Source organism: Ixodes scapularis, unplaced genomic scaffold, assembly GCF_016920785.2.
Source record: "Ixodes scapularis isolate PalLabHiFi unplaced genomic scaffold, ASM1692078v2 PGA_scaffold9__187_contigs__length_104089568, whole genome shotgun sequence".
In the NCBI taxonomy this organism is placed as follows: Eukaryota; Metazoa; Arthropoda; class Arachnida; order Ixodida; family Ixodidae; genus Ixodes; species Ixodes scapularis.
The window spans coordinates 73,242,990-73,253,831 of record NW_024609884.1 but is presented as its reverse complement, the minus strand read 5'-3'; the positions used below and the strand labels follow the sequence as shown (position 1 = coordinate 73,253,831).

Sequence of the window (10,842 nt, the reverse complement as noted above, 5' to 3'; positions counted from 1 at the left end):
CAATACTGGAGAACAATATTGTTGCGAAAGCAGCATCATATTTGTAACGTCGTTCACGGTTGAGATGGTCACTGACAAAACGACTCCTCTCATATGATCAGTATAAAAGGCGCATGGGTAGGTTTTGGGGTGACGGTTGAAATAGCGTGTCGTCGCGTGTGTGTTGTGCGTGTGTGTTGTGCGTGTTTTGTGTGTGTCATCTGTGTTCTAATTCCTTGCCTAAAATGTGTATAATGTGTGCAAATGTGAAATAAGCGTTGTTCGTAGGTGAATGTAATGAGCGCGGAAAAGATCTACCCCAGCGATACTAAATTTTTTTACCAACTTTGAATTTGACGTTGAATAGCGCCACCTGGGTGTGTAAGCGCGCAATTTGGTACTAAATAATGTAAGGGCGCAACATTTAGTCCTAGGGGCCTCAATACAAGGGTGCAAAAGTTTCTCCTGGGGGTTCAACTTTGAGGGACTAACGGTAGGGGAGCAAGGGTTGCTCCCGTCACCGTTGCTCCCCTAGGGGACCAATGGTTGTGTCAGCGCATTTGCTCCCTTGGGGGAGCAAGTCACGCTCCCGAGCAGACGACGAACCGCGCGATCAGCTCGTCGCGGTCTGTCGTGCACCCGGAAGGTTTTACCAAACGAAACTCGAGGAGCGGACGCGTTCTGCGATGTGCCAGCTGTGCACGCTGGAGTACTGCACTCACTCTGCCTGATAGGTTTAACGAGAGTAAAGGCTGGATCGGCGAAACGTGCGGGACCCTGATGGGCGGACGATGGATCACTCGAGAGGACGAGCCGAGGCACTGCGCAGTTTGAGTAAACGAAAGTGTGTGGCGTTGTCGAGACCAAGATTGGGTTTTGCAGTGTGAGCGGCTGCAGAAAGCTTTCGCGGCGAGTTTTGTTCACCGGCACGCCTCTTGTTGGATTACGTCCTAAACTTCGCAGGAACCTGAACTTATTGGTGTTCTCTTAGGTTTGCGAGAGCCACCGAGTTGCTCAAACGATTGATTTTGGCCCTTTGTTGTAACAGTGAATGGATCTTATCAAGTTAAATCAAGTCATATTCTTTATTGATTTCTGAATCAGAGAAAGGAGGCAGAGAAAAAGCAGGATCGTGCTCTTGGCGCAGCTTCAGTCTTCACCAGCCCATTGCGTTGGCTGCGCTCTGAACTAAGTTGAAGCGAAGCAAATACTCAGATCTTGGTGTTTTATAATCCAAACCAACGAAGGTCTTGTGGCACGCCCCAGCGAAAAACCTGTGGGTCATTTCCAATTGAGTTGATCCAACGTTGGTCATGAAAACACCCGAGTCAAACTCAACTGCATAGTTCAATGTTGGTTGCGATGCATACCAAGAACACTCCCAACCGTATTGTGAGCTTTACTGTGTGAACGCTCCACAAACTATTTCACACGGGCGTGCACAAAATAATCGCTGTAAAAATTCGCAGTATATTTAAATTTCTTTCGGTGCAAACATTTCTCAAGCTGAATGAAGTTACGCACATAGTTGGAACGCTTGTATTCACTTGCACGATGGTAACGGAGAGTAAAAAATAACAACAAAAACAATTCCTTGAATTCATTGTTACACGACCAAATAAAAGGCAGCAAGCGCAGTCAACTGCCGCGATCATGCACAGAACCACGGTGGAACCTGGTGCCACTCAGTTCGTAAACGAAACCATGTAGCATGCCGAGATCACGCGTGGTTCATGTTTGAAAGGAAAATCGGCGAGGAGGTTTAGAAAGAGGCGAGCAACACGGGAGGATGGCTCGGCAAAGCTACGTGGCTGACGCCATGCCCTCCCCGTAGCTACTGGGGACTTCAGCGGCGGCGCTGGACAGCTCCGGCGTACTTGCGGCGGCGACTGCGCAGCACGGCGGTGCACAGTCACGTGACTGCTAGTAGCAACTACAAATTCGTTTCGGGCCATAAATATAGCTTTATTTCTTTGTAAATTTGTTTAATGACTTTTTTCCCTCTATCTAGGCTGTTTCTTAAATTTTTCCGTTGCATGTGTTTATTAACGCTTTTGAGTTTCAAGAGCAGCGTGCTCCTCAAGGTGGTGATCACGATACAAGCCCTATATGGCTATGTTTAACCTTACTATTGCATGTTGCAGGTTAAGAAGGTAGGGCGACGGAAAGGAAGCTGGGAGAGGAGAAAACGAACGCAACACTGGCGAGGGGAGGGGGTTTCCTCTTCCCCTCGACAGCGTTGGGTCCATTTCCTCCTCTCCCAGCGTTCTTTCCCTTACCCTACCTTCTTAGCGGCATTCACCGGAGGAGCGCGGGCCGCTGCGGTAGGCGGCGAAACAGTGGCGCTGCCGTCGCCATGAGATCCGTTCTCTCCGCGCAGCGTGAAGCGTTACACCGCTGCGATTCCTCCGCTAGCGTTGACGATGACGTGCAATTTATGACCATTGATGACGTGCGAGTAATGACAATTAATGTCGTCGAGCTGAAAATGCAAATTTCACTCACAGTTTTTTATGTGAGCGTGAAAATTGGGTTGGTGTGTATGTTTATACAGCCTAGAACTTGGTCTGCCTCACAGGGGCGACGAGTCTCCCAGCTGTAGATGAGCAATTTAGCCAGTGCAGTACAACCGCTAGCCTGGGGTCTTTAACGTGCACCACGCAGTAGTGATACACGACCGCACGCCGGTACGATGCCCATCTAGATCGAAACGGGCAGGGGTGGGGATTGAACCCAGGATCCTTGGGTTCTGCAGCGCGAGCTTTCGCTCCACGTGCTCCGAGCTGGTGTGCGCTAGCCCACTCGGCCACCGATCCCCCTCTGTGAGCGTGAACATTTCCCCAGGGATCGCGTTCTACCATACCGCATCCTTCGGAGCGGTAAAGAAGTGGTGCTTCTCGTCACTTTTTGACGCCTGTGAGGCGTACCCGCTGCGCCAGCCGGTAGCGCAGAAGGTCGGCATGCTTTCTCTTTGATTGGAGAACGACTCGAAGTTCCCGGCACCAGAAAAGAACGCTTGCGAGGCTACGACGAGCTACCGGTGAGACGATCGAAAACACGAGGAAGAACGACGACAACGAGACACCAAAGAGACTCGATCCTAGGCAGAGTCGTATAGACGCTTTCAGGCAGCTGTGCAAGGGCGCCGCCATAACCGATCTTCAGTTTTTGTTTCCTCTTATTCCGTTCACTTCCCTTTATCATTGCGACAGAAGGACAGGTTATTGCCACTTGAGATGCTACTCTGTCCTTCTCCATAGCATAGGCCTTTGTGGAGGCTCGTCAAAGCCCGCTTCAGTGGCTCGGCATCTCGGTAAGTCTAGAGCCACTAAATAAGCTGCGCTTAGGGTATCGGCACTCCGTTCCCCGACATTGTTGTGGGCGCCGCCATTTTGGCTCGTATGCAGAACAGACGCAACAGCCGATCGTCATGATTCAAGAGTGCGACTTCCTCAGCATTAGATTCGGTGTTAGGAAGGTAATGTAATATTGCTTTGCTCTGTCGCGAACGGTTTAAACATTTGTGGAGGGCGGAAAAGCATTTCCTGCGATTTCAGATAAAGCTTCAGATAACTGGCAGCCATGATTTTGAGCCACAATATGGCCAAGTGTCGTTACTCTGAAGCGTAGCTTATTTAGTGGCACTAGGTAAGTCAAGAGAAGGACGGCAATGGCGGCTCAGCCTGGCGCGTGCTTAAAGCGTCTAAAGGCAGTACTAGAGCCACCAAATGAGCTGCGCTCAGAGTATCGGCACTCCGTTCCCCGACAGTGTTGTGGGCGCCTCCATTTTGGTGCTTGTGCAGAACAGACGCAACTGCCGATCGTCATGGTTCAAAAGGGCGACTTGTTCAGCATTACATTCGGTGTTAGGAAGCTCATGTAATATATCTTTGCTCTGTCGCAAACAGTTTAAACATTTGTGGAGGACGGAAAAGCGTTTCCAGTGATTTCAGATAAAGCTTAGGTTAACTGGCAACCATGGTTTTCTGCCACAATATGGCGAAGTGTCGTTACTCCGAAGCGTAGCTAATTTAGTGGTACTAGGCAGAGCCCAATACACGGCTCTGATCCTAGAGCGTCCACAGCTCCACCTCGCGCGCTCTACGAAATGGCGCCACGCCGAGAAGCGAGTTTCCAAACTGACCCCCTCCAGGGACGTACGTTGGCTTTGATGAACCTATGTCTTTTAAAACGCCCTAATACCGCGGCGTCTAAGGTGCCTTGTTTTCGCGCAATCGTCGTTTTCGTGCTCTGGGTTATCAGCAGCACGCGCCCCACTTGCACACGAGCGCGGTTCGCACACACCGCAGGTACCCCGAAGGAACACCAGGAACGCGGACGCTCCAGAGGCATAAGGTGAGGCAGCTGGCTCCAAATATTTTCGATTCCCTGTTCCAAACGGGCTCTAGCAGTTCCGCAACACTCCCGCTTTCTGACAAAAAAAAAAAAATGAAAACAAAAAGAAAGCATATCTTAGCCGTAGTAATTGAGATGATTGTCCAACGGCGGCTGGTGTCGTCCCTGTTCAGTCATCGTGCTTTCCAGTAAATAATGCCTGCCTGCATTTGCTTCCAGAGCAAATCAACGATGGCCATAAGCTCCACTCCAGCAGATCCTGACCTGATTGAGATGATAGTTGAAGATGAAACAATTACTTTTAGCAGATCTCTCTTGATGCAGTGCAGCCCCTTCTTTCAGAACACGTTTAAGGATGGTCGAGCAAGAAAGAAACGGGTATTTATTTCGTTACCTTTGTATTTTAACGGCCGAATAGACCCTTTCCGAAATTCAGTGCCATCTGGTGGCTCGTATAGCGGTTTAGGTTTTGCCATACCAGTGGTGGTAATGAACTTGTGTTTTATCGGACACCGCCATTTTCCCAAGTCAACTGCAGGCGAGGAATTGTTCAATGTGTAATTCTTTCTCGATCACTTTCAGTTCGATGGTGACGAAGCACCTGCAGTGAGAACAAAGCTCCAACCCACACAGACGCCTCGATAAAATAATATACACAAAAAGGGCTTCAAAGTCGATTGTGTGCGGCCCACAGATTTACTGAATCTCAGTTAGAAACGAACGCTTGCATAGCTCTTGTGTTCCATTCCTACGTCGCATCGCACTAACCCCCTAATGTACAGACCTCGCATCATCCGCTTATTTCCCGGGTTGTTGACGTCAGGAGCTCCGTCCGCGGAGTTCTCCTTCGTGTGGAACTCCGCGCACGGAGCGCCTGACGTCAACAACCCGGGGGAAAAGGGGTATCCAGTACACACGAAAGAGAACTCCGCGGACGGAGCTCGTGACGTCAACAACCCGGGAAACTCCGTCCTCGGCTCCGCCGCCCACCTGCGGAGCTCTCGTGCTAACAGTGCGACGCCTCCGCGCCTCCGCCATGGAGGAGAACGGCGCCGCGAGGCGTCAAAAAGGAATGACGTATGTCTCACGTGATGCTCGCTCCGCGCAGGAAAGGGGCGGATTTCTCCTTCGTGTGGATACCCCATTAGGAGCATCTTCAAAGTCTTGCTTTATCAGTGACTAGAAAACCGCCATTGGTACGGCACAGATGCCGTTCCACAGATGATGATAGTGATCAAAATGCCCAGACTGAATTTCGGAAAGGGTCTATTATTTAACCCACAAAAGTGATCCGGAAGACAGTGAACTCGGCACTCTGTAGGACATATAGATTTTTAAATTATGTGTGGAAAAATAAATTAACACTTTTTTTGTAGGTGGTTGTCTCTGGAGTGAGCGGCCAGACGTTCAAAGACCTTCTGGAGTACATGAAAACTGGAAAGCTGGAGTTGTCCTGCAATAACGTTGCAGAGATATTTCATGCTGCCTGTAAACTGCAGATGCCAGACATCATATGCCGGTGCATTGAAGTAAGGTGCATTGCTTTATATAGAAATATATGCCCAGTAAACTGTGCAGCATCTGTTTCGCAAGCACGAGTAATGCTCTAATAGGTACAGACTAAGAATAACTGGGGGCTGTGCACTTCACTTGCGCAACCTTCAGCAGCAGCCCATGACTTCGGGTGTCCTACCTCAGGATACCGACACAATTGCTGCATGCATGCAATTACGCTACTATCAGGAGCAACGTGGTCATGATTTACGTAAAGATATTGACTGGGAGAGATCTGGATCGCTTCTTTTGTGACAGTGACAGAGCTGCCGACAGACCTTTTTACTGCTTTGAACAGAGAAGCGATATCCGTGTTACCAGTGTTCTATTAACCTGAACGAATGTCGCTTTATCAGCAACTATCCACTAACCTTCATGGACGCGACTTGCGTATAGCTGCGCTGCGGCTTTTTTCCCCTAAGATACCCTTCTACAGCTATTTGAAAAAAAAAAAAAAAAAAAAAGAAACATCTCTACGGACTTTGTTGAAATGTCAGCCCATGCTTCACGAGCAACTTTTCTCCAATGTCATGACATTGCAATGTTTCTATGTCACGCATTCACACAGAGCAACAGTTGAAACAGCAGTGCCCTGTTTGGTCATCGTCGTCATTAAAATGGAGTCTTTTTGGTTGGAATGCTGGACGCGGGAGGCATTCGGCGGTGGGCACGCCGGCCCTCGCGGTCTCTACTTCGCTGGCGGTCGCGTCATCGAGTCCGTACTGTCCGGTTCAAGAAATCTGTTTGTCTTTTTCGTGACCCGTGGTTCTTTGTTACCGGCACTATCTTGGCCACATGACGTTCCCCCTTGGCGACACTTGGGGATGATTCGTGGACTTTATCGCCGTAACTGGGCAACGTGATATCTGGCGCATGGCAGGAAACCCGGACAGGGTTCACGCAATTTCAAAATATTGCACCCTTGGTTGGTTACTGGCGCCTCAAACGTTCATGAATTGCAGCAATCGAATCGTTGGTTTGGATCCCAGCAATTATTGTTGTGGCAGCTGACAACTCGCCAGCAGCCTGCTGCAGAAACTTCCCCGTATCGTACTACAGCTACACGCTGTGTTCATCGTTAGTAGCATTATCTATTAGTAAAATAGGGAACATATTTATCGACCGAAACAAGTGCACAGCAAAGGTTCGAGCTAATTGTTTGCTTTCTGTTTTGTGTAATATTTTCAGGGGAGATGACTGGCTATGTAATGCACCGTGCTTGCACGGCGCAGTTGATAAAGGTTGATTTTGCATTGCAACGTTCACTTTCTGTAGTGAACTAAGCCGCAAAGCATATGTGTACAGGATTATAGGCACTGCATTAAATTGTGTGGCATTTCCTTAAAAAAAGGAACCCACCAAGCGCTACGTTAGATGCATCACTAATTTAGAGTATGTGTTCCGTCAGGCATAACTGATATTCGTTCTTATTCACATTGATGCGATTTACTTTTGAGTTTAGAATTAATTTAAAATAATGTTTCCTTACTTAAGTCTGAGCCGTATCGCCCAGGCACTGCTAAAATCAAGATACAATGTATTGACAATATAAAATTGTATGCGTAATCGGAAAGTACGCATTGGAACGCAATGAAGGGGTGTCAGTATTAATTAATGACTATCAAGTCGTGGATGGAGAGCCTCTTTTTGCACAATTGTGCCAACCCGTGTTGTCAATTGAAACGTGGTCCGACTACGTACCATCAGTCAAACAGCCATACTAACAGGACTTGTAGCATGGCTATTGACATCCTAAAGGTGAAAGAAGCACCAACCCATTCGGTGTTAGAACTTTTCATGAATACGAATGAGCACTCTTTGTGCGAGATCAGAAAACATTGCAAAGTCTGTTTTCGTGCCCGTCTTTATTATTATTATTATTGTTATTATTTATTTATTTCTGAACGAAAACATACAGATACGTACGGGCCCGCAAAAGCACGAGGGTGCTTGTGGGCGGGTCCCGACAGCCAACAGAAGTCAAAATTATACAATATCAAAATGCAACTGCACATGCAACCGCACACATATTAAAACATAACAATGTCTGCACTGAGACGCACGCACTGAACTAGTTAGTATGAGTAAGACACCAATATTTTAGGCATCTTTTAACAACACTGAATGACTGTAAACAAAATAGATCGTCAGGTAATTTATTAAAAAAGTATGGTACATAAAATGATCTTACTCTTTTTCCGTAATACGTAAAAATCCTAGGCTGAACAAACCGCTCTGTTTTCCTTAGTGTTCTTTGCTTTTTTAATGGTACCTTGAATGTGTCGTTATAATAATGTTTTAGACAAACTACATAGATGTACAGTCGTTCAATGGAAAGAATTAGAAGAAACCTCATTCTTAAATCAGGATCTACACCGCTCCACCTTGTTCTGTACGTAATATTTTTGGACACATTGTGTAGAATATTATCTAATTTTGTTTTCTTGTAATTTGAACATGCTCCATATATCGTTATACCATAACGGAGCACCGATTCACCTAACGCTTGGTACACCTTCATCCGTAAACTTACGTCAGATACCATACGCAGATGAAACAAGTATGCGGAAACCACGCGAAGACGCTTCGCAAGGTAGTCTATGTGAGTGCCCCAGTTTAAAAATTTGTCGAAAAAAGACCTAAATACTTTACAGATGACACATATTCTAAAGGTGTGCATTCACAGTCTCTGCAGTCAGACTAATGTAGCATTAAAGGCGTAGACAAATTTAATACTTTGTGAGGATTATGAAAATGCATTAGTTTCGTTTTGTCCGCGTTAACTAAGATTTGGTTAGCTCTGAACCAAGCCATCAACCCATGTATATCGCGTTGAAAATACGATAACGCTGTGGCTTCGTCATTACTTGCAAAAACCAGAACAGTGTCATCCGCGTACTGATATACCGTCGAAGAAAATGGTAGACTGCCAAGGTCATTTACATAAATATTAAAAAGAAGAGGACCGAGAATGGAACCTTGAGGGACGCCCGTACTAATTGGCAATAAATCGCTTTTAACGTCACAAAAGCTTACCATTTGGTGACGGGCCGAGAGGTAGCCATCGTCCCTGTTTTTGTACTTTTCCATGCCTTTTGAAATTATTTTATGAGACTTGCTATACAGGTAAATGATCTTTAAGGGGGTTTAAACCGATCGTCACTAAATGGGAAAATTCGCTACGCAAACCTGAGTTTCAGCAATTCACCAGAGTATTGATTCTTTTCGAGGTTCATTACGAAGATGTAGTGAAGGTCGTACGACCCTTGGTTATTCCCTTGAGAGCGCTGGAGAGTTTTAATAAATTCCAGAAATATGACCATTTTGGCTGTTTTGAGCGAGTTTTGAGACAATTTTAAAATTAAAATTACTCTGAAGAATAAAGTGACAAAATGAATGGTAGTACGTACTAGAGGTTTCTCTCATCTTAATTTTAAGACCCTGACGAGAAGACTAAATGTCTTTGTATTCGCGTATTTGTGTAATTAAATTTGACAAGGCAGTTTTCGATAGATTTATTTTCAATTGGTTCAACGAGATGGCGACACCAGCACCAAATGCCACAAGCCAGAGCATTTGTTGTTGTTGTTGCTGTTTTCACGAGCTTGCGCGGACAATTACTCATGGCACGAGAAACTTTTATGACCGCGCCGAGATCAGATTTGACATTTTCCCGGAGAACGGTCTCTGTGAGTTTTCTGTCTGCTGCACCATACAAAAAAAAATAGGACCAATGAGAGGCGACGCAAGTATGACGTAATGATGCCATGGAACGTGCCGTGTCTCGCTGCCAAGCGTCGTGCTTTCACTTTCAATTTTAGAATGACCGCGGCCAGTGTCATTACCTATGCATCGTGCCACGTCACCTCACGCTTCGTATGAGCGTGCCACGTCACCTCGCGCTCTGCGTGTCCCTAGGTCACACTAAAGAGTCACACGCCCCCAGACAAGCCCCTTGATGTGTTTGTGTGTCTTGAAAGCAGCATCAAATATTCCAGTGCAACAGCCCGTGCCCCGTGCGACATTTGGAAGCAAATGGCGGCGCAGCACTAAAATGAGCGGCTATGGAGCGGCCCCTGAAAGGAAATTGCGGTGCGGCACTCGCTTGCGGTCTCGTGGCACGTGTCTCCCACATATCCCACCAGTGGTTGTAGGCAGTGCTGGACAAAATACTCGATAAAAGTATTTAAGTTAAGTTAGTAAATACCTGCTTCATAAAGTATTTAATATACTACTCAAGTTATTTTCACTGTACAGTATCTTGAGTAGAATACAAATACTTAGAAATGTATTTCAGTTACTTTTGAAGATACTTCCGCATTGCTGGATTTGTATCGACGTCATTGTCAACGACAATTATGCAGCTACGCAAATCTGGGTGACCAGAAGGGTTTATTAGCACGCAACAACACAAAACGGAAAAAAAGTATCGTGGGGCTATTTTATGTAGTCCGACTATAAACAGGAAAATATTATCACGAATGATAAATGATGAGGCGGCCAATAATGGGGCGAACTTGTTCCCAGAACAACGTTTATTGGGGCGAACTTGTTCCCAGAACAAAATAGAGAAAGGCTAGCGTCGCGCAGGCGTCGATGTCGGCGAAACAGCAGAATCGACCGCTTGGGCGAGACTGACTCCGGACTGCCACTCGGAGCACCTTTTGTATCCCGCGTGGGTTTCTGGAACATTCGGCGTAGAAATTTCGGCGCGTAGAACATTCGTAACTCGATCAGACGACAAAATTCTCGAACTTACCAGAATGTCCAGTTGAAGGAATAAATAAAAGAGAAGTCCCACTTTCTGGTATTGAACCCGGAGCCTCCGCGCGAGAGCCAAGCGCGGTAACCATCCGGCCACGCGCTCGCGGGGCAACGCCCGTGGCAATATCACTGATAGATGTTACAAAACATTTCTGGGACAACAAGAAAGAGGTCGCTTTAGCTATTGGA

At 46.7% G+C, this 10,842-nt stretch overlaps 1 protein-coding gene across 1 annotated transcript in view; it reads left to right on the top strand.

The window, feature by feature from the left end:
* Positions 1-4,530: 4,530 nt before the first annotated feature.
* The window catches only part of LOC115328133 (kelch-like protein 17), a 53,350-nt gene continuing 47,038 nt past the window's right edge, over positions 4,531-10,842 (top strand). Inside the window, exons 1-2 of the mRNA XM_040206786.2 lie at positions 4,531-4,713; positions 5,712-5,864. Of these exons, the coding sequence (XP_040062720.1) occupies positions 4,531-4,713; positions 5,712-5,864 (336 nt within the window). The remainder of the gene's footprint in view (positions 4,714-5,711; positions 5,865-10,842) is intronic.